The sequence below is a fragment of the Trichosurus vulpecula genome, chromosome 5 (assembly GCF_011100635.1).
Source record: "Trichosurus vulpecula isolate mTriVul1 chromosome 5, mTriVul1.pri, whole genome shotgun sequence".
NCBI classification, from domain to species: domain Eukaryota; kingdom Metazoa; phylum Chordata; class Mammalia; order Diprotodontia; family Phalangeridae; genus Trichosurus; species Trichosurus vulpecula.
Genome location: NC_050577.1, coordinates 247,773,331 through 247,801,029, shown reverse-complemented (window position 1 = coordinate 247,801,029; position 27,699 = coordinate 247,773,331). Strand labels below are relative to the sequence as shown.

General features: G+C 37.3%; 1 protein-coding gene across 1 annotated transcript in view; it reads left to right on the top strand.

Annotated features, from left to right (window-relative positions):
* LGR5 (leucine rich repeat containing G protein-coupled receptor 5) overlaps window positions 1–27,699 on the top strand; it is a 196,204-nt gene that overhangs the window by 69,987 nt on the left and 98,518 nt on the right. The window contains exon 2 of the mRNA XM_036761684.1: window positions 8,336–8,407. Within this exon, the coding sequence (XP_036617579.1) occupies window positions 8,336–8,407 (72 nt within the window). The remainder of the gene's footprint in view (window positions 1–8,335; window positions 8,408–27,699) is intronic.

Sequence of the window (27,699 nt, the reverse complement as noted above, 5' to 3'; positions counted from 1 at the left end):
AGGAAACAGATAACCAAGTTTGTTAGAATAGTGTCCAAAAATAAGCAGAATTATATTATGAGTAAGAGCCTAAGGATACTGTCCTTTGAATATAATGAATGAGTTTTAGTGTGTGTGTGTGTGTGTGTGTGTGTGTGTGTGTGTGTGTGTAGACTATGTAATATTTATTTTGACTCTGAAAAACCATTTTTTTCCTTGCATTCTGATCTTCCATTACATTCTGATTATGATAAGTGGTTTCCAAATACACTTACATGGAAAAGTAACACCAGCTAATGGCTAGTTTTTATATATCACATCACTTTAAGGTTTGCAAAGTGCTTTACAGGTATAATCTCATTTGCTCTTCACAACAACCTTGAGTGGTAGATACATCTTGTATTATTTTCATCCTCTGTCTTGAATTAAGCAATACCAGGGATAGGGTCTAGCACTATGATTTCAACTGTCATAGGGAACTTCTGGCTAAGGAAATTCCCCCTACCAATTTAGGCTAGCAACTTCTCTTCAACTGATTGTCTTAGAGACCTTGAATTTAGAATTGCCTACAGAAATGCAAATTAAAAGAATTCTGAGTTTTCACCTCATACCCATCAGATTAGAAAAGTTTTGTTTTTTTTTTAAAAAGGAAAATAAAAAATGCAGTAGAGGCCGTGGTGAAACAGGTACATTAAAGTGATATTGATGGAGCTATGAACTGGCCCAACTATTCTTGAGGACAATTTGCCCAAAAATCTGTACATATCCTTTGATCCAGCATATTATTAGGTCTATAACCCCTAAAAGTTTGAACAAAAGGAAGAAAAGGACCAATAGATACAAAAATATTTGTAACTGGTGGTAAAAAAAAAATGGAAACCAAGTGAGAGGGGGAGGTCTTCAATTGAGGATGACTGAAAAAGTTATTCTGTATGAAAGGGATGGAATACTATTGTTCTGTAAGAAATAATGAAGGAGATGGTTTCAGAGAAACCTAAAAAGATTTGTATGAACTAATGCAAAGTAAAGTGAATGGATCCAGTAGAACAATTTATATAATAACAATATTGCAAAGACACTACTTTGAAAAACTTGGGAACACTGATCAATGCAGTAACCAACCACAGTCCCCAAGGATGTATGATGTACCCCGCCCCCTGTTACAGAGGTGATAAACTCAGAAAGATTGAGACTTTTCTTTTTTTACAGAGCCAATGTGAGAATTTGTTTTGCTTAACTATACATATTATAACAGGGTTTTAATTTTTCTTACTTTCTCAATGAATTGGAAAAGAGAGGTGGGAGGGAAAGTGGGCAGATTTTCAGTTTTTTAAGATTTTTAATTTTAAAAAAGAAGTGGTTAAGTAACCATCCCAGAGTCACACAGCCAGTATATGTCCAAGATGGGGCTTGAATTCACATCTTCCTGGCTTTTATGATATTAATATTAATGATGATGATGGTAATTCACATTTTTATAGCGCTTTAAGGTTTGCAAAACATTCCACATGTATTATCTCATTTAATCTTCACAACAACCTTATGATTTAGGTGCTATTATTATTATCTCCAATTTACAGATGAGGAAACTTAGACTGAGAGAGTTTAAGTGACTTGCTTTAGGTCATGCATCTGAGGCAGGATTTGAATTCAGGACTTCCTAGACTCCAAGCCTTGGGGTCTATTGATTATGCCACCTTGCCACCAGCTCTCTATCCACTGCACCAGGCAGGCAGAGTTACATATCACTAGGTAATGGATCAAGAAAACATTCCTGGCTAATGAGAACAAAGCAATAGTAGCATATTGTTTTCTACTTGCTGTTTTGAGTATTTTGGCCTATTGCTTCTAAGAGTTCCCACAAATGGGCAGCTAAGTAGTACAGTGGATACAAAACTGGCCCTGGAGTCAGGAGGGCCTAAGTTCAAATCTGGCCTCAGACACTTACAAGTCGGAAGTCACTGAACCTTGATTGCCTCCAAAGAAAAGGTTTCCACCAAAAACAGACATTAATGCATCTTATTTGGTAATGACTCAGGAACAATTAATTTAGTAGCAAGGGAAAATTGCTACTTTTTAAAATTAAATAATTATTCCATGGGATTTTTTTTCACATTTCCAAGTTAGGTGTAATAATTGATAAATGAAAAGACACTTCCCCAGACAAGAATGCTCTCTGCCGCAATGTGAAATCGTACCATAGCAGAGGATGGGAATTCAAACAAAATGGCCCTGAGGTTGAAAACACCAAGGAAGAAAAGTAGCTGGAAATAAGATTATAGGGAGAATGCCCAGGACAGCCCCAGGCAACTTCTCAGAGCTTCCTCTGACTCCACTTCTCTAAAAATGTAGTTCAGAAATGAAAGTGTCTCATCTAACCTGTTGCAGAGTATCTGTTTGGTGGAATGATTTTCAGAAAGATAAAGGCTATTAAACTCTTTGAGACATATTTGAAGTGATTGGTTTAAGATAATTTGGGAATTGGCCTAAGGCTCTTTTTTCTGATTAAATAAATGTTTTTATTGATGCTCTTTTTATTGCTTTGATGTCATTTCCAAATGATTCACACACCCCACCCCCAACAGAACTCTCCCAGGAAACAAAGAAGCATAGTTTAGCAAAGCAAATCCACACACTGGACTTGTCTGATAATGTACGCCTAATTAGATTCCAATAATCCTGCCTCTCTCCACTGAGAGGAGGGTGATGTGGCTTGCCAGCTGAAGTCACTATTTGGACGAAGCTTCTCAGCAAGGAGTCGGCTGAGACTGAGGCAGAGTTTGGGCCAAGGGAAGAGGGAACTGTATGGTGATTTTCATTTGAAGTTCACTTTCATACATACATACATACATACATACATACATATATATATATATATATATATATATATATTTAAGTCTGTCCATTGCTCATGACGGTGAGAGTTCAGGTCCTATTGAATTGGCAGTCCCACACTAACCACTTCCATCAAATTGCCAGATCATTAGTTCATTTCATTGAGTCATAAGGTTATCAACTTAGAACTGGACAGAACTTTAGAAGATCATCTAGTACAGAGAGTTCTAAAATTTTTTGTGTGTCATGATCTGACAGTGTAGTAAAGCTTATGGACCCCTCCTCAGATTGTCTTTAAATGCATATAATACATATGATTGCAAACAAAAACCAATCATATTGAAATTGTCAAGTCCTGAAATAAATCAAACTTGTGAGTGCAGGAATAAAGCATCTTTAATCAAGGTAACAGCAAACCTTCCACCCTGGAGGATGTCCCACTAGCAGACTCACAGGAAAGAGTTCTTATACTTTTAGGAGCAAAGGAGGAGGGGGCCACATTAGTTAGCAAAACTTGGTCATGAGATGCCAGACACCCTTGGCAATTGGAGCAAAGAAAACCCACTCATTCTGGTTAATTTACCCTTCATGCCATAAATCTCCATGAAAAGAACCAGAACATTAGGAGCTGAAATCCAGCCCAAGCCTAGTTAATTTACAAAGTGAGGTTTCAGCATGGGGACTTAAGGTGTGGTTCAACCCAACCTAATAGAGAGTAAATATCTTAAGAGTAGGAATGCAAGAACATTACTAGAATTCTGACATTATTAGGATTATTAAGAAGAGTGGCAGGTAATAGATAATATTATTTAATATGAATAATAGTTCTGTCAAAATACAGTTGTCAAAATATGGGGGAGGGGGGAAATCAAAGACTCCAATGTTAAGAACACCTGATCAACCCCTTCATTTTACAGATGAGAAAATAGAGGCCCAGAGAATTTAAATGACATGCCCAGAGTCACAGGGGCAGAACTGAAATTTGAATTCAAATCCTCTGATGTCAAATAAATGCACACATTTTTGCATTTTATCATAGCAATCTTCAGATTCCTGTGATCTTTCAATTGCCTGTGGGATCTGATCTGATCTATTGGTTGGCCTATATAGCTTTCAAGTATTGAATTGTTTGTCTTAAAGTTAATTCTAGTTTTGTGGGACTTCCCTGTTCACAATTTCTGCTTCAGAGTTTGAATTATTCATTAGAGTGTGCTTGGTTCCAAACCCATCTTTCTCCTCCTGAATCATGAAGATTTTAAGGACAATACTCCTCATTTGCTGTGGCTCCCTTAATTCATTCAAGAATTTATTAAGTGCGAGGCACTTTAGTACACTAAGAATAAAAAAGCAAAACTGGAACAGTCCCGATCCTTAAGGAGTTTATATCCTACTGAAGGGACATGATGTATATACAGTTAAGGATAATGCAAAGTATAGAATCAAAGGATGGGGGTGGGGAGCAAAGGATAGATGGGTAAAGTGCCCCAGGAATATTCAAAGACAGTGAAGGCATCAAAGAGAAGTCATCAGAGGACCACTTGAGCTGAGCCTTGAAGGGAAGACAAGGAATTTAAGATGGAAGGACTTGGATTGGTAATAAAGATGGAAAAATCCAAAGACTGCTAGGAAATTCTCCAACTTATGCCAAAACAAAATTCATTTTAATTCATTTTTGTTTTTTTTTTAGAAGCATTTGTCACAGTGCCTTGAATATAGGTGCTTACTAGCTGTTTAATTTAGGATTTTGTCATAATGACACCATTTTCTATATGCCAAGAAAAAGATCAAGCTACGACTTTCCTGTCATGCTACACAGATCAGCATTTTTTGAAGAAGGAATTATTTTTGCAGTGGTCCATAATCATTCTTAGCTAATGCTCAAAAAAAAAAGATTCCCAGAATGCACTTTTCACCCAAAACAGAAAAAAACAATACAAAACCCTAGCAGAGTTAATCTAGGACCATTAACAGGGAGAGGAATAGAGGGGTTGCTCAGAACTACTGGAGAAGACATTCAGATAAGAGGCTGTGTAGAATGCTTAGAATTTAGGATCAGAAGGAAACATAGATGGCATGAAGAAACCATCAGGCAGCTAAGTGGCAAAGTAGATAGAGTGCCAGGCCTGGAATCAGGAAGACTCCTCTTTGTGAGTTCAAATTTCATTTCAGACACTAGCTGCGTGACCCTGGGCAAGTCACTTAACTCTGTTAGCCTCAGTTTCCTCATATGTAAAATGAGTTGGAGAAGGAAATGGCAAACTACTTCAGTATCTTTGCCAAGAAAACCCAAAATAGAGTCATGAAGAGACAGACATGGCTAAACAATATCTTCCTGTTTCCAAGTCGAGCCCCCTATCCACTACACCACACTATCTTTCATGAACATATAACCAAATGCATTACTGTGACTGATTGGGAAATCTGATTGGTTCAGGAAAATATGTTGGTTAAGGGAAAATGTTCAGTCATTATCAAGGAGGGTTCAATATAAAATGATTGCTTCTATGCAACAGGGAGAATACAGCCTAAGGACTGCCAAAATTTCTTATTTACAAAACCTTTTTCAGCTACCAGGCCTCTACTGGACCCTGACTGATTAATTCCAAGTCTTTTCAAGGATTTAAGAAATAAGAAAATATAGCAGTAAGAAGGCAAAGGGCTCAACATGAGAATTTTTGGTGAGAAGAGTTAATGCATCACAGATACAAAGACATCTTTGGGGAATTCATTTTCTTCCTTCAACTGCTACTATTCTCTCTCCTACACACATTGTTTCAAGAGCACCTGACCCAAAATCCATTTCCTTGGAACCTTTGCAGCAAAATTAAAGCAGCAGTGGGGTGGAATGAAAATAGAAGGAAGATGGGAAGCAGGTGGACAGAAGGGAGGTTAAACCTCAGCTTACTGCCCTCTCCTCCCTAAACCTCCAAACTCCGATCTCTTTAAATTTCCTTCTCCTTCCTCATTATCCCACATCCACTTCCAGTCCTACCTAACTAGTCTTGCTCATCACCTTCCCATTTCCCTGTCTCAGATCCTCAGTTTCCTCAAGAATCCATCTGACTCTTTAGCCCAGAGTTGTCACTGACCTCTCAACTCCCTGGAATTTTATCAGTGTTAAGAACAGTTACATCTTGCTATAGATGCAAATTTCAAGCAACACCTAACGGCTGAAGATCTTTTTTGGGGAGAGCAAGGCATTCTTTTCTAAGACAAGAGTGAAAAATCACTCCTTTTGATAGGGGGGGAAAAAGAGGTCCAGAGACTCTCATGTCAAGATATACCTAAATAACTGTATTCTCTCTCTGTTCTTGCTGAACAGAGGAAAGGAAGAGTACATAAAGAGAGATGTTGTAGTTACTCTGTCTTTCTGCTGACATTTGATCATTAACAGCAGAAATTTCTAAAGCAGCTAAGAAAGAATAACTAAAATAAATATAAATAAATAAAATAAAAAACTAAAATAAAATAATAACATAGTTCTGAAAGTAACTAGTATTTGGATGTTGAATCATGTGAATAAAAGAATCCTTCAAACGAAAAGAGTGGACAAACTAAGGACCAGTAGTTAAGTTACCAAAACCTAGTTCGGCATTTAATTAAATATTTGTTGTTGTTGTTCAGTACAACTCTTCATCACCCCATTTTGGGGTTTTCTTGGCAAAAAATACTGGTATGGTTTGCCATTTCCTTCTCCAGCTCATTTTACAAGTGAGGAAACTGAGGCAAGCACAGTTAAATGACTCACCAGGGTCCCACAGCTCATAAATGTCTGAGGCCAGATTTAAACTCACGAAGCTGAGTCTCCCTAACTTCAGGCCCAGCACTCCTATCCACTGTGCTACCTGGCTGCCCTTAATTAATTAAATATAGCTCTTCATGAGTAGTATTTTTTGTGACACAAAGGAAGTCCAGGTTTGACTCGGGGCTTCCAGTTACCTGAGCATAGACAAGTCACTGAAATTCCCTGATCCTCAATTTTTTCTGTCTGCAAAATAAATGAAAAATAATTACAATTCTATTATTTTCAAAAGAATCAAATGCATTCTATACAATGTTATATATTTCACATTTATTGCTTGTTTGACTTTGTCTTCTTTTAATCCATTTTTTAAATTGGTGAGTATTTATTTTCTTTCTCTCACTGAAAGAAAAGAAAAAGAAAACCACCATAACAATGAATAAATTTAATCAAGCAAAGCAAATTTACACATTGGCCATGGCTAAAAATGCAAGCCTCATTCTGCATCTTGAGTCTATCACCCATCTCTCAAGAGGTAGTGGACAGCAAGCTTTATCATCAGTGCTCTAGAATCATGACTGATCATTGCACTGATCAGAGTTCTTATATTTTTCAAAGTTGTTCATTTTTTATAATATTGTTGTTAATGCATAAATTATTCTCCTGTTTCTGCTCACTCTCTGCCTCAGTTCATTTGTTTTAAGCAGTAAATAAAAATTTTAGACTCACTATCTGGGAATTATTATTATACAAAGGAACCAAACCTAAAACAGGCAAATTAGACATGACATACATGCTTCATTCAAGTGAATATTTGAATTCAAACAACCTAGATAAAAGTAAAGTAATTATCTTTCTCAATTTTCTACATAATTTCAGTTATACAAACCTGGCCTGTGAGTAGCACAATACCAGCATTTAATTCATTTTTTGACCAAAAAAAAAAAAAGATACCAAGCTTAGGCTGGCGCTTTGTAGCTAGATCTGGATTCAGCCATGTATTTTTTAGTCTCCAGCCTAAGAGTTGCAAATCTGGGTGATTTTGCAGAAGGATGTGAAATACAGTAAAGAAATATAAAAGTAAAAATTAGATTAAACCTAATTATGTGGAATTTAGCCTAAAACAAAAATTGATTGAGTTCTGCCCAGAGTGGCTAGTTGTTTCCTGAGCCAGGAACTACTGTGGAACCCCAGCAGGAAGTGTGCTGCATAGCAGGATCACATTACACCCTTGTTTTATGGTTCATTTCACTTATTTAATGCAATCTGAGAACCTGCAAAAGGAGCATGCTAGAAGGAAGGAAAGTTGTTGTTTTTTATAATTGAGTTTCTTTGAATCAAAATATTTGTCTTTACAAGGTGCTTAAAGTTAATAGGCTTTTTACAGATGCTCAACAAAGGCATTTTTTCATCTCCCCCAAATGTGATCACCACCAAAAAATGTATTTCTCCAGTAGTTGAGTTCTATCTGCTTCATTCATCATCTCACATGTTCATCTTTGAACCCAGGAGAAAAAAAAATTACAACCTTGCCTCTAGCCATTCTAAATTATTTTAAATGTTAGTTGTGAGTACTATTAAGGCCTCTCTTTGTGCTGGAGGCTGATTGTTGCCTTTGAGAAATCAGGATTGTTTTTAAGATGCAAAAGAGTCATTCATTAGTCTTGGCAAAGGCCCTGGTTCTTTCAAATGTATTCCTTGAAAATGTGTGGAATGAACAGCTGGATACCGCCGCTGCAGCATATGTTGTATTAACACTCTCTCTGTTTTTCCCTACAGTGATCTCAGTATGAACAACATCACTAAGCTGCCCCCAAACCCCCTGCACAATCTCCGCTTCCTGGAAGAGTTGTAAGTATCATTGTATTCTTGATGGGCATAGTCAACACTGGACACATTCCTGTATTTGTCTCTCATACTTACTGTGGGAACCAGATAAAACGGTGCAAGAAAGCTGTCAGCACCCGATGCTTTTGGCACATGAGGAAACACTTATAAGGGTTTTAAAAAAACAGATTCCTTGTGATTCTGGAAATGAACTTATAAAAAAAAAGTTAACGGTGAGGCTACAACTTTTTAAGGTGAGGCTGAGCCAAGCAAATTAAAATTTTAAAACAAGGGCTGTTTAAAAGAGCTGGATGGCTTTTTGGAAATAGTTAAGCAGCAGGATATTAAAAGTTTGAATACTGGTTCATGTTTATTAAAATAGCAAGTAAGGCCATAATCAAAACCAAAAACCTGCGGCCTCATTCTGGTTGTGTCAAGGACAATTGAGCCCACATTTCATAGCACCAAGACTTCTTGTCCTAATCACTTTTAATTACTGTTTCCCTACTTTTAAATTTAGCTTCCCTTAAGGCTAACTAGTAAAACATGAAATCCCACAAAGAACTTAGAACTGAACTATTACAAACTCACTGTAAAAAAAATGTAGGCAGCAAAAATTAGTTAATGATACACAAAGGAATTTTGATTAAGACTGGTAATCACTTGCCAGAAGATGAAAGGAACTATGCACACCAAAAATCTTCATTTAAAAAAATCCATCTGAAACTCTTACCCTTTGGAGGGAAGAAGATTAAGGAAGTGATACCCTGTGGTCTTCAAGAAGAGGGGTTGGTACCACTAGTGGTCTAAATCCTTTTACTGTTGATTAAAGGAATTTCAGACACCGACCTCTTTTGAAAAAAGATTTCCTTATAAACCCAAAAAAAACCCAGGACCCAATCTGGAGAGTAGTTTAAATTGCTAGTTGACCACAAAATTCACTATTGGAGGTGGAAACAAATCTAAGATCAGAACCAAATTACATTATACTTAGTTCTTTAAGAGGAAAGCATCCTCAAATTTCAGCTTTCTGGCATTGTCTCTTCTATTTATCTTTGGATAACTCCACATTTTAATCAACCTCTCTGTGCTCCTGAAATCAGTTGAATTGGTATGTTATTATTAAGGGTTATCTTACAGGCCTAGATTCTCTAGCCAAATCTTGATTAGTCTTGGGATGAATCTTGACCTGAAATATCCAGGTGTCTGGTTTTTCCTTCACTCTCTGGCTCCTTGCCTAACTTTTGGCTACTTCACTGCTCATTAGCACCTCTCCCAAAGAGTGAGCTGAGCAGGAAAAATAAGAGAGGCTGCTACTTGTTAACAACTTGTATATACCTTTTCACGATAGATAAAGTTAATGCTATTACCTGAATCATTTTATGTTTGCTGATAGATTTCAATTATCCATGTTTTTCCTCTTTCCTCATTGTAGTGAAATGCATTGAGGAGTACACTGGTGATTTTTCCCAGAGATGGAGTCTCTGGAAACAAGTTAGGCATGGATTTTACCATTCTATTTCCTTGCACTCACCCAGACCAATTGGTGGAGCACTGAGACATTCACTTCAATTGGAACTTTTCCAATCAAGCTCTTGACTTAGCTGCCCAGTTCACTCACACATTTACTTGACTTCATGAAATGGTTTCTATCTCTATCCAAGAGGTCATTTCCAATAAAAGTGACTGAGGAATCTTCAAATAATAATAATAAATGGAAACCATTTTTATGTATAGTTCTATTTTCATACTTTGTGCGCAAATATTTTGTCCCAATTTGACTGCTATTGTGATGTATGTCTGGCATGTTGCTTCAGACTAACATCTTAGGAAGTCAAAAGAAAAAATGATTTTTTTATTTCTACTTCCATTCTTAGGTAAATGGTTGATTTCACTTACCCAAAAGCTCTTTGAATTCGTTCTTCATTAGTGACACAATGAAATAGGGTTTGTTGAACCTGGCAGAATGATCAATTGTACTTGCTTTAGTCTTTTGTTACCAAGGCTAAATATTGTTGATGACCATGGTGTTGGCTGGTAGTGAGGATGGGGACGTTTGTGCATTGGATGGGAAAAGAGAGAAAAGGAGGAAGGCACAAAAGAGCTGTTACTACCTACTATGCTTATAACCATGGATAATTTATTTAATTTCTCTAAGCCTCACTTTCCTTGTCTGTAAAATGAGGATGACAGGAGAATAGATGATCTCTAAAATCCCTTCCAGCTCTGAATTCTATAATACTGAAATTCATTTATTTGTAATTTGATTCTCAATTCTAATTAGTTGCTTATTTATATAAACCTGTGTTTTTCCACTCTATGGCTCTGGACAAGTAACAGTCCATAGCAAAATTTTTACAACTTTTGCTATCAAAAATCATGTCTTAACATCTATAAACTCAACAAGCTAACTTGAGTCTGTTATTCTCTTCCTTCTTCTTTCATCATGTTCCTCCCGTCTCAGCTTCCCTCTTTCTTCTGTCTTCCTGACCCCAATTCCCAAGCCTCAGAGAACTGTAGAGTTGAGTGAATTGAAGTGGGAATTTTGTATGCTATGGAGCAACACAGTTTGGGTTGGAAAGTGCCAGTATCAAATTTTTCTTCATTGTGATAATTAATGTCTATCACAAAATTTTCATCTGTTTGGCTTTTTAGACTTAAAATTTTACACATCTTATATTTCAGGGAAGGGATGTAGCCTCAGTAAATAATTTGACATACAAATAAGTTTAAGAAATAGTATTTACGTAAGGTAACAAATGTTCATCCATAAAGCCAAATATAAGCATATATATGTTCATGCAGATATGTACATATATGTGTGTAATATGTATGTGTGCATATGTGCAAATAATTCTGTGAATCTATGCAGGTAGACATTGTCTCTAATGATGAAGATTATAATGCCTCCATTATTTCCTCATCCTGTGACTTTGTTCCTGTCTTCCCATAAATCCTCTTTAGAGGATCTAACCAACACAATACGAGCCTTCCTCCAATTATTTTAATATTTCATGGATGCTATTGAAGAGTTGGTGTTGTTTTTCTTTACCAAAAACTTGGTAAAGAAAAAAAATCTATTAAAATAAAGATCTAATGTTGCTTACAAACTCCCATTATCTACCAAGATTCTTCTTTTAGTATCTTTAAATAATCTACACAGTACATAAACCTTTTTAATAGCAACTTTGTCCTTTCTCCATAGATAAATATAATAATCATATTTAATCAATATGGATCACAAACCTCCTAGATGGTAGGAATCTTCAATGGCAGGATTCCTTAATCAAGAGTCCATGAACTATTTTTTAATATTTTAATAACTGTGTTTCAATATAATTGGTTTCCTTTAAAATTCTATATATTTTCTGCATTAAAAACATTATTCTGAGGAGTCCACAGCCTTAACCAGACTTCCAAAGAAGTCCACATTACAAAAAGTTTAGGAACTACTCTTCCATAGACAGATATGCAACACTTCTTCTGGGCTGCTTCCTCAACTTGCACTTGCAGATTAAGTCCTCAGAGGGTAGCTGTTATCAGAAGCTTCTGGGAGTACTCACTTCTAAAACTATAGCTTATAAGCCCCCACCAGTGCATTCATTGACAACAGTAAATACAATTAGCTCATAGCACGAATATTTACTAAGATGCTACAGCAAGAACGGTAGCAAAAAAAGTCACTCCCTATAAACTTCTGCTTGTATACTCTCCCACAAATATATACAACACGATCACAAGAGTTAGCACAAATGGAGTTCAATAATGGTGAAGCACATATACTGCCAAAGCTCTCACTTGCTGTAATATTGCAAGGTCCGCACAAGCTGCTCCAAACTAAGTGCAGCAGCATCTCCTAGGCTGTCATGGTCTGCTTCTCTCCATTGACTCTTGATTGTCAGAACTAGTTATCTCTTGAATCCATAGCTGGCTCCCCTCTTTGCTGCCAGAGGATTATCTCTTGATCTTCCTTCATCCCTCTATTGACTACTTCTCTTTATCTATGTCTACCAGGAATATGTGTCTCTGTTCCTGGCTAAATGCAGTATCTTCTATTGTTTGAGTAGCTCCACTTCAATGTTATATTGCTAATGTGAGAAGGGAGAGAGAGATCTCTCCTCTTCCTTCCAAGAAGGTGTTCCCCCTCAAGGTGTAGGGAGAAGTTCTTCCTCTTTTTCTACCTCTTAGCTTAAACTCCCTTGAATGAATCCCAGGTCTAGCTATTTAAAGCCTTGATGAGGCACCCAATTTTTGCTCATCCAATAAACCTGCTTGCTCTCTTTAATTCTTTCAAAGAAAGATGCTTAAAATTCACAAAGAGATCACCAGGAAAACACTTGAAAACACATTAACACCTCATTACCCTTTATCTTCTGGTCAGAAACAAGGAGGCTGCTTTTACAAGCTATGACTGACTGAGACTGGACAGAACTAGCCTCTGGATCCCTTGCTTATACCCTGGTCCTTTGATCTAGGCAACCATCTTGACAGAACTTTGAGTCTGAGCCTATCTTATTCCCTTTACCCGCAAAAAGAGGTAACAGGTAATCCCTAGCCATGACAGTAGTGTCTTTCAGATCCTGTAATCATGCCTAACAAATATACTACAAGCACAATACACTAAATAGTCTCAATGAGCTGAATTGATTGAATATATAGAAATAAAAAGCAGTAATTAGTGGACACATTAGCTGGTTGTTGTGGTAATATGGACAATGTTGATCTACTAAGCCATACTTCATAGTCAACCCTCCCGGTAGCCACATCAGAATAGAGATTGCAGGAGCACAAGTTTAGAGCTATATGGGACCTTAACAATCATCTAGTCCAACCTCCTCACCTTACAGATAAGGAAATTCAGGTCCAGAGAAGTCCTTTGACCCAGATAGCAGGTGGAAGAGACTAAATTTGAACTGAAGTTCTCTGACTGCAAATCCAACATACTTTCCATTGTACCATCTGGCTCTCTAATCAACAAAAGCTATACTGCATGGATAACCTATTAGCTTTAAAGCAAACAAGAAAGCCTTGAGGTAATATTAATTCATAGTTGTCTCTAAGCTTTCAAAACACTCCCTTTGAGTAATGGGGTGGAATCTCACAACAAGTCCATATGAGAAATATAACCAAAACTGTCTCAGAAAGTCCTTCTCTTTCTAAGAATGTTGTAAACATTATTATTGTTGAACTTTTTTTTTCATTTATGATTAAGCTCAGATTTTCAGTGTAGTTCACTCTGGGCTGTATCCTGAGGTCCAATGTTCTTTGGAAAGCAAATCTCCATTCATTTCTGTATTTTCTTGTGGTTGTAGAATGGTCTTGTGTTATTTAAATTTCCTTTCCTTTATATTTCAAAGACATTCTCCTGATCACTTGTAGAACTTGTTTTTTCTGAACTGAATTATGAAATTTCCAAGATACCACTATATATCTTGGAGTTTGTAGCCAGAGGTTTTTTTTCCTATAGATCACATATGTATTCTTTCAATTGATATTTCATCTTCTATGCTCAGAAGTTCTGGACAGTTTTTTTGTATAATTCTTACATCATGATATTAATGTTTTTTTTTACTTTTCAGGTTCTTCTGATAGATCTATAATCTTTATATTTTCTCTATGCATACTATCTTCAAGATCAAGATGTTTTGCTTGGTCAGATGATCTTTTCTTTTAATGTTGTTTTTTATTTCTCTGCTGCTCTTATTCTAGATTGTTCTTCACCTTTGTGTATTTACATTCTCAATCAGTTCTCCCTTTTGTTTCTTTGGTGAGACTTGCCATTGTAGTTTCAAGTTCTCCTATTCTGTCAATTATTTTTGCTGTACAAGCCATGAAGTCTGCTCTCATACTTCTTATTTCTCTTCTAAATCACTTAGAGACAGTGTGTTATGATTTCATGTCCTGCTCATATTCCACAGAATCTGTCTCATCAAGTGCTGAATCATTTTCCTTTGTTTCACAGTATTTATTCAGATGCTTGAACTCATTTACTAGATCTGAAAGGCCATATTTCTTTCTACCATTGATGTTTTCCCATTTAATTTATCTAATTATGTTCAAGGTTATGGAGTTTCCTTATTGCTGAGATATTTCATAATTTCAGTCTTTTCCCCCTTATTTTCCCCTATTACTCACTTTCTGACTCCTTCCCCTCTGATGGTGGTTTCCTTGGAAGCTGGATCTCAAAGCCTAATCCTCCTCTGACAGCAGACAATTCACAATGGACTACTCTATGACTCTTCCCTGTGTGACTTTTGGAGGAGACAAAGCTGGCCCCAGTTAGATGCTAAGCTCTTCCCCTCAAGCTTAGTGGAATGTCACACAGCCTGCCACAAAAGGTATCCTGTCCAATTCTCTCTATTCCTCAGTTCCCTGGCTTGGCAGTTCAGAGTACTGCCATACTGGTGCCACTGCAGCTAAGAGTGGTAGTTGTCATTTGGAGTTTGGATCTCTAAGTCTCTAGGAGGAGAGTGGAATGAGGTATAGCATTGAGATATTTCAAGCTCAACTTTTATCCTGCCTCTTTCCCTCTATTTCTCCACTCTCTTGAAGGAATATTTTGCAGCACAGAATGCCTCATGGTGCTATCCACTACTGCCCTAGTGAAATTCCACAGCTAGGAGTCTGGATCTTCATTGCACTGGAAAGAAAGAAGACAAGGTGTGGGATTATGCTTTATTGTAAGCCCACAGGTTGGATCCTTAGGTCAACTAGTCCAGCCTCATTGCCTGTAATGGGGTGGGCATTAGGGGAGGAGGTGCTACAAGGACAGGGTGGGTTTAGGGAGAGCTCCATTCATGAGTTTCATTTGGTTTGTTTATACCTTCTTTTGGGTTCTAAGTGTCCTAGAGTATAGAAAGAGTTGAACTTGCTTTACCTTAGGTGCATAATTTCTCTTTTGGGGAGGTTTGATGTTGTGAGGATCAGAGAAAATGTCTAGTCCTCCATCTTGTTGGTCATATGACCTGGAAGTCTCTCTCCAGAAAGACTTTCTCATTACAAACTCAATCTTTACTGGAATGCTGACAGCCTCATGACAAAAATGCTGCCACAAGGCACCAGACTCCTAGGAAAAGAACACATAAACAGACATTTTTCCCTGGCTACTTCCCTGTGGATTTTACACTCACTCTGCAAACACTCCAAGCCACAAAAAGGAACAAAAGTATGTCAGCCTAATTAAATTTCCTGGCCTACTAACAGCCTTTACTCCTTTTGCATATCCCCAGGAACACTAGTTCTACAAGCTACACAATAGAATAGTGTGTTTAGACTAGTGGCCTGGTGCTGTCCATTATCGCAGTGCTGAACAAGCCTTCTTCTCTAAGCTTCACCACAATCACTAGATGTGGTATTGAGGCTTCTTCGGGATGCTACACAATCAGCCCCCTTCCAAGTTAATACACAGAAGGATATAAATACACAGGAAAATTCACTAGGCAGTGTTGTGCCATTATTATGTGGCATGTAAATCTGATGATACTAGAGACATTTAAGGAGAAAGGACTTTTACTGTTCCCGTTATCAGATAAACGAACTCCCTAGAACTCACTGTGTGAACACACTACCATGTTAATCTTTCACCTGATTCCACTGTCTATTAATATACTCAATTCTATAGCTACTTTATAATAAGGGTCACTTTAAGAACAGCAGCCCCAAAATCTGTGCTATCTTCAATTCAATAAATATTTATTAATCACCTACTATGTGCCAGGCACTGAGCTAAGCACTGGGGATATAAAGCAAGAAAGACAGTCCCTGCCCTCAAGAAGTTCACAATCTAATGGGGGTAAGACAACACACAAAAGAAGTTGAAAGGGCAGAGGAAGACCAAGAGGTTCCCAGATCAGAGGCATGATGTTCCCTGGAGTCATATCAAGCACAGTTGCTGATGGCAATTTGAGAGTCACCTGGAAAGTTCAGCTCCCAGTCCTCTATTAAGGAATACTTGGGATAAGTTTACTGTTCCACCCTTCAGTCCTCGGATAAGAGGTAACTGAGGGAGTTGAGAAGATTCTGAGTATTCAAAGCCAAGTTAATCATCATAGAAATGAGATTCCAGGTGACCATTTTTTTATACTGGAAGAGGCAGAATGTTCCATGTAGACAAAACTGAGCAAAGCCACTAATGGAAAGTGTAAAGGAACTTCACTTTTATGAGCTATCTATAGATGGCTTCAGAGTAACCAATCAATCAGTAAACATTTATTAAGCTCCTGCTGTGTGTCAAACACAGTATTGAGTGCTGGGGATACCCCAAAAAAGGCAAGACAGTCCTTGCCTTCAAGGAGCTTATAATCTAATGGAGTAGGCTTATGTTCTCATTAGGGTCCATCTTCCTGCTCTTTAACCTCAGCTCGCTTTCTTATCTATATGGTGACAGTTAGGCCTACAGGCTCCTCCTCCTCCTCCCTTCATTGTCCCTCTTTTGAGATGACATTAGCAGGAGTGTGGTCAGTGGCCAAAAGGGTAAAGATATCCTAAAATTTACCATGAAAGACAAGCTAAACCCCTCTGCCTTCTTGTCCTTTTTCTTTTTTTTCCCATTGGTTTGCCCTTCCTTTGAGGGTTGAGGAATTTCAAGGTATTTCAAATCATTGTTTCTCAAGGATTTCTTAAAAGGTCATCTTTGCTATACCAATCCTGCACTTTTGAAGGCAGAGGAACAAACTTTTATTTAGTACCTACTGTGTGACAGGAGCTTTATAAATATTATCTCATTAAAACCTCATAACAATCCTGGGAAGTAGGAACTGTTATTATCTCCATTTTACAGTTGAATAAACTGAGGCAGAGGTTAAGTGACTTCCCATGGTCACACCACTAGTAAGTGTCTGAGGCTGGATTTCAGCTCCAGTCTTCTTGACTCCGCTCAGCTCTATCCATTGTGCTACCTAGCTACTCTGAAGGTACTTTCTCTGTAGAGTACAATTTCCCCTTCTCTCCTCACTTTTGCATATGCTTACATGTGTGTGAATGTAGGCATGTTTTTCTTTTCTCTCTCTCTCTCCCAAATTCTTCTAGCCCTACCCTGCTCCCTTTTGTATGCATGCCTTCCCTAGGTGGATGCGTGAACAATTCATATTTATTTAGCTAAATTCCCTGCACAAAGTAATTTTCTGTTAAAGCTAATTTCCTTATTTTGATGGACAAAGATTTTGTATGTTTATCTTCAGGGTAAAATTCTTTCAAAATAAGTTAGGCAACATGTAATTGGAGGAAATAAAATATATTAAATATAATTTAAAAGTAAATTTTTAAAATTAAATAAATAATTTTGAGATGAAGCATTTATGAAGTGCCTAATGTATACTAGGCATTATTCTAGGCACTGGGAATATAAATACAGGGGAAAAAATAAGGTAATCCCCACCCTCAAAGAACTTACATACTATTTGGAGCAGGAAATAAATACAGTATAAGATGTACACAATGATTTGGCATGGGGGGGGGTGGAATACTAACAAATAGGGAAATCAGGAAGTAAAGGAGAGTGGCATAATCAGACCTCTATACCCTGAGATAATCCCAGAACAACTACAATGACAACATCTGAATGTACATATATACACATGTGTATATATATACATATATATGTGTGTGTGCACATATGTATACATGGGTAAATATACAATGTATATGCAGGTGCAGATGCATATACACATGAAGTGCCTACTGTGTGCAGAGACAAGTAAAACTAAGAAAAGGTATGTTAGTACCTTAGAAGTAATGTAGAAGGAAGTGCTTGATAAATATATACTGCCTCCCTTCTCAAGGTGACAAGTGCTAGTGATGGTAGATTTAGCACAATTCTTTAAACAAAAGTTTTTTTAAATGCTGTTGAGATACAAAACATTTATTTCATTATGGTACAATTTTAAAGGGGGCCGTATATAAATATATATATATACATATATATATTCTATTTACATAAATAAGATTAGTGTTTCTATAATACATTATTTATTCATCTACATAATATGAGCACATAGTTTAATATTTAAGCTTTAAAAAGCTTACAACTCCACTAAGATTTTTGGGACACCCTGTATATCTTTGTTAACCAGACCTGTGATTTCATCAGTATGGAGGACTCCTGCATCATGTCAGGTCATCATCTTCTCTGTAACTTGTCAGTTTAGTGAGTTGCCTGGGCACTGAGAAGTTAAGTAATAGTCTCAACAAAAAAAAGTGTTGTGAACCTCCAGGATTATACAACATTCTATTCATGATATTCCTCAATTTCCTTTTTAGCTTAAACCCCTTGGACCATCATCCACTAAATGGGAACGACTACACTATACCATACTACTTCTCTGGGAAGCTTATGTAATAACGATTAGGCAGATGGTAGGCACTTAATAAATGTTTATCAATCAATTGATTGACTATAATATAAACAAAATTATTTCTAATATAAATGAAAAGAACACTAATGTGAACCTGAGTGATTGTAATAACCAATCTTGGCCCTGGAAATTGTAGGGAGAAACCTATCTCCCTCCTTTTGATAAAAAGGTGGGGGACTATGGGTGTGGAAAACTTCATACACTATCAAATCTCATCACTGAATTACTCCATTTTATTTGATTGTTTAGCTTTGTTAAAAGGAGGTCTTCAATGGGTGGTGGTAGTGGTGGTGGCAGGTATATCTGGGAATACCAATGACGTAAAAGCTAAGAGGAATCATTGAAACACTATTTTTAAATCTGTATCAAGTTAGTTCGTATGTCAAAAATATATCTACCTGGCTCAATAATTGACTTGAAATGTTATGTAGAGCATTTGTCAGGGAGTTTATACTCTATGCCAATTATTGAGCTTTGACTGTGTATTGTTGACTGTCAAATAACCTTTTTACATTCTAAAAATTATAAGTTTTATTGATATTTTTTTCATTTTGCATCTTGGTAATTACAATTAAATCCACCATCACTGTCACTATACAGGTTTGCTCTGATCATGAACCCTCATCAAGTGATTCTTTGGAGATGTCAGAATATTCAATTCATTGTGGAATGATGCGAGAAGGGGCCAAATATAAGTGAGCACTCTATATTAACAAAACTACAATACACAGCTTACCAAACTAGCTTTCACAGTGACCAGGTCTAACAATATATGAAATATTCAACACCTGGAGTCCTGTACTTTCTACCAAAAGAAGGGAGATAGGTTCTCTCTCTTGTTCTCAGGGGCCAATATTGCTCATTACCAACATGTTAAGTTCATCTTCATTTTAGTGTTCATTTTGTTTATCTTTTCATAGTCCCTGTGTATATTACTCTCTTGGTTCTGTTTTAATGCATTCTGTATTAGTTCATAACAACCTTCATATGTTTCTGAACTCTTCATATTCATCATAGTCATCATTTCAGCATGGTCATATGGGGGTAAAAATATTAAAAAATGAGGTATCCAAATGTATTTCCAAAGAAAGTCTCTTGTATGAGAGCCAATGTTTTTAAAAAGTCACTAATAATGGTTTGATTTACTGAATGACTATCTATGAAGGCAAAGGAAGTAAGCCAACAGTGATGTCAAAACTAGTTAGAGCAATGATGAATGAGACAGATCTGGTTTCCTTTCACATATTGAAAAGTTTGTTGTTTTAGCACAAAAGCAGGATACAGTGGGCAAAAATCCAAGCAATTTCTTTTTTATTTTAACTCTTATTCAGGAGCCCCAAAGCAGGTGTTTTAAGCAAAACAGAGAAAGGGAGGAAATGCAGGTTCTTCTAATTGTTGGGTGTTACAATTTTTAAAATTTTTTAATAGAATGATTTTACAGTAAGGGTTTCATATAACATGCTTTTTGCCAAATGATGCAACAAAGCCATCTTTCATTTAATTCTGCCCACTTAGCAGGTGCAAAACAATTTGTTGCTATTCATATTGCTTTACAGACTGTGAGAGCTTTCTCCATCATCTTTCTGAAGCTTTTCAGGTTGACCACCACAGCACACCACCTATTAGTGGACGTATTGTGTCTGTGTCTATTGTTACTTGGAGACTTATTTTTTTCTTTTGCAAATGGTCTGATTGTGGAGTAAAGCCAACATATTTCAGAAAATATATGACTATATAATTCAATGCGCATGAAGCATTAGAATCAAGTGTAAAACTTTGATACGCCAGCTACACATTTTATATGTTTATATTACTACCAACATTTAGGGGGAGGGGGAGGAAAAGAGACGTTCCTACAAAGAAAATTAGAAGTAGAAAAAACTCAGTCAAGTGTGTACAGATGTCCAGAGAAAAAAGCAGCAGCAAATGAGGATAATAGTCATCATTAGTCATCATTTTAAGGACTGCAAAGCACCACTTTGTCAATCTGGTAGTTTGAAAGCAAGTAGAGAATTACACCTGAAAATTGTTCATTAGTCTGTAGGTGGTTCTCACTATTGGTTTATTTATTTTAATGTCCTTTTCCTCCAAGAGTGAATGAGCATTTATTTTTCAAAAAAAATTAAACCATCACATAGATTAAAATGTGGAAATAGAAGGATATGATGATGTATTCAGTTTGTTTGTTTTTTGTGGATAAGAGATATATTTATCAGCAGGTAGGCAAGCAGCCAATGACACATCATAAATTTTTGTCTTAAGATTGATGTTCCTAATAGTTAACAAGCATTTATTGAGTGCTTTCCGTGTGCTAAGTCCCAAGAATCACACAAGAAACTAGTATTCTAGACAACATGAAAAAGTCTATGATTACAGAAGGTATATACAGCATAAATGTGAGGTAATCTCATAGGGAAGACACTCGAGGAGGGGACACTGAGGCTTGAAGGAAATCAGGAAGGAGGAGGTGAAGAGAGAGAGAGCATTCTAGATATAGGGGACAGACAGTGCCAAGGCTCAGTCAGGAGATGGAGTTCTGTGTGTCAGAAAGAGCCCTTATCATTTCCACCCTGACTCAGTCCTACCATGCCACTACTCTCCAGTCATTGTTATGCTATACACTGACCTACTCCAGCCTCTACTCCAGCCTAGCACTCTGCCTCCCCAAGGATGTCTGAATAGATGGCTGAATAGCCCAATAAAGAGTAACATCTTGGGAAAAGATGTGTCAATGAATTGTTCTATGACCCTACTCACCATACTTTTGACTTCCTGATCAAAATACTCTTGAATGGTCACCATTCCATCATACATACTATCTTCCCTTATTAGAATGCAAGTTTCTTGAGGGAAATAACTGTATTTATATTTGCATATCTAGCACTTAACACAGAGCATGTCACAGAGGGTACTCAATAAATGCTTTTTCATTCATTCACTCATTTGTAACATAGGTCAGTGGCTCCACATATCAGTCAGTCAGGTAAGCATGTATTAAACACACACACAACTCACTGCAAGGGAAAATAGAAATTATAGCTGTCTGAAAATAAAATGAACTGCTTTGAGAGAAAGTAAACTCCCTGTTACTTGAAGTCTTTGTAAAATGTCTGCATGACCACTTCTTAGAGATGCTGTAGAGGGAATTCCTGCTCTGGTACGAATTTGACAATAAGCATTTATTAAACACCTACTATGTGCCAGGCACTGGATTCTGAATAAAAAGAGGCAAGAAAAATCCTTCCCAGAAAAGCAAAATAAGCAATTTGAGGTTAACCATACTTCAACAAAATGTAACACCAAGGCATTTACTTTAATAATAATTTGGAATTTTCATTTTCTATTTTTAAAATATTCCAATCTTTAAAGTACATTCCTCAAATCCACTCAAAAGAAAGCACTAGGCCAAGTTTGTACTACTTTTTTTTACAGTAGATTTGGTCAAATCAATTTATAAAGCTGAATTATGGCCATCAGAAAACAAACATGGCACCATGTCCTACATTGAAAGATTTGATCGTTTTGAATGAAATTGGCTTGTTAACTATCTATTAACCGTTTTGATCAGAACAATGAAATCATATGATAGAATAGGAGAACATCATAGGTAATCCAGTCAAATTTTCACCAGAGCAGGAACTCCCTCAATAGCAGCCCTAAGAAGAGGTCACTGTTTGAAGACTTCGAGTACCAGGGAGCTCACTTGCTTTGAGAGCAAATGAGAGCAAATTCATTTCATTTTTGGACAGCTTTAATTGCTTTTTTCCCTTGCATTGAGTCATGTGCATGCTGACACTAGTATTCATACTCTAGAAAGCAATGCTCTCCAAATACTTTTGATTGTGCTCCCCTATCTTTAATTGTTTCGAGCATGTGTCCACAATATATCTCTAATAACTAAAAGCTGCAGCTGGTCCCAGAGCCTAAAACACTATGCTAGCTCTTTCTCTCTATTAAGAGATCTCTCTGGCTCTGGAACTATACATTCAGATCAATTCAGTCCTGGAAGAGTCTGAACACCTAAAAGAAAGTCAGGCTCTTTTTCTCATACTCATTGGCTTATTACATTCTCACTCTGCTAATCCATGGAAAATTACTTAAATCTTATTATATCTAGAATCTCCCCAAAGTGGGGAGTAGAAAGACACTCGATGTACAATATGATTTACATTAGATTGTAAGCTCCTTGAGGGAGCCTTTTGCCTTTTTTTATCCCTAGAACTTGGCACAGTGCCTGGCAGTAGGCACTTGATAAATATTTATTGATTGGTTGATATGGGACAGCTATTTATTTCTTCTAAATAATAATAATAATAATGATAGCTAACATTTATATAGTGTTTACTATATTCTAAGTACTGTGCTAAGTACTTTACAATTATTATCTCATTCGATCCTCATAATAACCCTGGGAGGTAAATGCTATTATTATCTCTACTTACATATGAAGAATCTGAGGCAAACAAAGGTTAAGTGACTTGCCCAGAGTCATACAGTTAATAAGTATCTGAATCCAGATTTGAGCTCAGCTCTTCCTGACTCCTGGCCCAGTGCTCTATCCACTGTGCCAAAAATGTTTGGCACACCCAACATCCATAAGCCCATATTGGCAGGTCTTAAAACAGAACTAAATAAATTATAACTACTACTATTCCAAGTAGTTGAACCTTAAAACTATCATACATAAAGAATTTTGTAGGACTTCCGAAGAGGCATTTTTAGCACCTCAGATCTCCACTGTCCAAAGAATTCCCTTCTGATCCATGTCTCCCGGCAGGCTAGACCAGAAGTTGAGCTCTTCTTCTCTGTATATGGTATCCTCTTTAATGCGAAAAAAAAAAAAAAACCAACCTCCCTCTGCTGTTATTTAGCTCAGACCAATGGACCTAGGATCTCTGGACCTCTCAAACTCACAAAGTTATCTACAAAACTGAAAATGTCCATCTTGGGAGTGATGTTCACTCAACTATGTTTAGGGATGGAATACAAAGGGAAAAAGGCTGCTAGAGTCCCCCAGCATGCTTAATTGAGCCTCCCTGCTTTAGCTACTCTGTGGGAGTCATTGACATGCTACTGGGTGGGGGCAGGGAAGAGTGGCGTCCTCCCCTTTCCCCCACAGAAGAATTATTTGCTATGTATTTTGGAGAGTTAAACAAAGAAAGCAATAACATAGAAGTTGCCTTTCTTTTTTAACTGATGTGGCACCCTATCCTTTTGCTGCTGCTGGCAAGAATCAAGGGGAGGATCAAGGGATTAATCACTCAGAGTTTTTCAGCCTTGAGACATATGTGGTTGACAAGAAGCAGGGCAACTCTACACATGAGCCATGCTCACTATGTATTCAAATTTATTCATGACTTTAAACATATACTATTGTACTAATAAATTATCTGTATCCTAAAACACAAAAAGAACCCAGAATGATATGCTAAAGATGAAACAATACTTCAAATTTTAGTACCATTGCAATTGATAGACCATTACTTTCAAAAATCCTTGTTTATGCTTTGGGGTAATAGGACAGACTTATAAAAATGATCATTAATGTTTTAGAGCTATATGGAAAGGTAATTTTTTTCAAAAAGTTTTAATTGAAAAATACACAATCCAGTAATCAAATGGTAGGTCCTAATAGTGATCATAACAGATTTTTCACTGGGAGTCGTATTTTTGTGTGTGTGGATAGTCAGCGTAAACAATGCAAAAACAAGCAAAATGGAATTGTGTCTGATTTCAACCTGGCTGAAGGTTTTCAATATCAATCTATTCTTCTTTATTTCTGTGGTTCTATTTTATGGACAATACCTTAATTTCTTATTCACGTTTGGATATCTTAATTGTGTGTTTATATTAGGGTGAGGGACAATAAGAAAGTAAGTGTGGCTGTAGAGTGTAAGGAGGGAAATAAATGGAAAAAAGTCTGGAGAGGTAAGTTAGGACCAGATCATAAATGGATTTCATTGCCAAACAGAAGAGTTTATAGTTGATCCTAGGGATGATAAGGAGCCACTGGAGCTTATGGAGTAAGTCAGACCTGTGTTTTGGAAAAATCACTTTGGCAAGTGTGAAAGGAATAGATTGGTGTGGGGGAGGGACTTGACTAATAAGAAGGCTGTCACTACTTAACCTGTATCATCCAAAATAAAAAGGTGTAGAGAGAACTCTTACTGGTCACTGCCCAAGAGCTAAGACAGCTTCACTCCCTTGGCCATAATGTTATCTGAGGGACAGGAATGAGGAGGAAGAGGGAAGCATTTTCCCAATGGGACCTCCATAGCTGCTATTATGAGAGCCTGGATCTGAGTTAAATTATAACTGAGGGGCCAGCACCAGAAAGGGCAAGGAAGGGAAGAGTAAGAGAAGTTGGAGTTGGGAAATGTTAGGCCATAGTGCATAATGGGTAAGTGTGGTTATGTTGGAGACAAGACCCAGGATTGGTTATTTCAAGGAAGGAGGGATACAACCCTCTTCCCACATTAGTATCAGTTAAACATTGAACCCCTAAGGGTTTTTCCACAACCCCCAGAGTACTGGAGCCCCTATTTGGAGATCACTGCTCTCGAGAACTGCCCTTTCCCAGTACAACTATAACCAATTTATTCTCTAAGTAATTCAGTTCATTTTCTACTTCCTGAGATTGTTTCATCTTGACATAACCTAAAAGCAACTTGTGCAAAGGCAAACTGCTGTAATAGATCTTTTTCAATTGTACCTTGCAGAAAAAGCAGTTAGGTGGTTCAGTGTATAGAGTGCCAGGCCTGGAGTCAGGAAGACCTGAGTTCCAATCCAGCCTCAGATATTTACTAGCTGTGTGATACTAACCAAGTCATTCAACACTCTTTGCCTCAGTTTCCTTATTTGTAAAATGAGCTAGAGAAAGAAAAGGCAAACTATTTCAGTATCTTTGCCAAGAAAATCCATCAGACACAACTGAAACAACACAACAGCAACAAACCTTTCAGAAACTTTAGAATTTTATAGTGGAAAAGATCTGAGCAATAATCCAGTCTGGGGGTTCCTAACCTGAAGTCCATAGGCCCAGAGGGTCTGTTGATAGATTTCCAGGGATCCATAAACTTGATTGGGAAAAAAATTACATCTTGATTTCAATATTATTTTTTCTTTTGCAATCCCATGTATTTTATGAATCAAACACATGATTCAAAGAAAGCTTCACCAAAATGCTAAAGGAGTCTATAATACAAAAAAAGGTTTAAAAATCCCTGATCTAGTCCTATCCCGCTCTCCACCTCCCCTGCTCATTTTCCAAAGGAGGAAACTGAAGTCCAGAAAGCAGAAGTGATTTGAACGGAGAGCAGAAGATAGAGAGCTAAAAATTGGGTCTCCTGAGTCCCAGGTCTTTACACCATACTGATTTCTATAACTTCTGGTTGCTCTTCTCTGCCAACAGAAGGCTGATGGAACAATTAAGCAAATGTCTCCATAAGTCAGATTGGCTCAGAGTCCACCTGAAATGCTGGCAAAAACAGCCCCAATCATCAGTCGAATCCAAGGCATTCCATGAGCACCTGCAGCATTGCTAGGAAAGAAACATGGGCAGGGAAAGAAATGAACAGCACAGCTTGGAGCAGCTTCATAAACAAGATGATTGGTGAAGGCAGCATCCAGGCAGGTGTGATCCGGTCTTCTGTTTCTCTTCCTTATGCAAGGTTTACCATCCCTGCCAGCTGAATCGCACCTTCAAACACTGCCTCGTGTGAACTGTTTCCAGGAAAGGACTTAGGCATCCAAACTCCTTCAATTAGCTCTATTTGCTCATGGAAGTAAACTTGGATGGGCGCAGAGTAGTGAATAAAGGCCCGAAGCCATGAGAAGAAAAAAAAGCTCATTGGCAAATAGACCCAGGAGATGTGAAAGAATGAGCTGAAACCGATGATTGTTTTTGAATTGAAGGAGTAGTTCAATTATCCTTAGATGACAAAGTACTTTTGAAAACATGTTTTCTAGATTTCACTAGTTTTTGCGTAAGAAAGTGTGAGAGAGTGGTGAACCTAACTAACATTGGAAGGAAGGAAACAAACATGTATTAAGCACCTACTATATCCTAATTGCCTTACAAATATCTCATTTGATCCTCACAACAAAAGCAGGTGCTATCCTCATATTATAGTTGAGGTAAATTGAGGCAGACAGTAATTAAGTTACTTTCCCAGGGTCACAGAGCTAATAAGTATCTGAGGCCAGATTTGAACTCAAGTCTTCTTAACTCCAGGCCCATTGTTCTATCCACTTCACCACCTAGCTGTCTCTGGAAACCATCCCCTTATTTTCCTCATAAAGAAAGCATCATTGACCAGCATTCAAATTATGAATACACTCAAAGTGCTCACTTGGGGAAGCAGCATAGTATAACAGAAAGGACATTAGTCTTAAAGTCAGAAGATATATGGTGAACCCTGACTAATGTTTATTAGCTTGATAAGCATAGATATCACTTAGCATTCTGAGCCTCATTTTGCAAATCTATAAAATGGAGATAGATCAACCAGTAGACAAGTACTTATTAATCAGTTACTTCATAACAGTGACTGTATTAGGCATTGGGGATAAAAGCGTGACAAGCATTCTGATGGGAAATGCAACATGTTCACCAGTAAATTCCAAAGATCAAGATACATAGATATATGGAACATTTGTGGCCCTAGGAAGTACTATGCTAAGTACCGAGGGGTATAAATACAAGCAAGCAAGGCAATCCCTACTCTTGAGGAGCTTACATTCTAATGGGGGGAAATAATAAATGAAGAGGACCTGAAAGGGGGAGGGGACACTGGTCAACATAGTGCTATAATGCCTTAGAAGTGACATGGAGACCTGGTTCTAGGCAAGATAAGACAAAATCCCACTTGTCAAAGCCTAGCGTTCCAGGGGCAATGTCCAATGTCCAACATTCAAGAGGCTAGCCAGAGTTCAGGAAGTGACACATGCAAAATAAATACACAG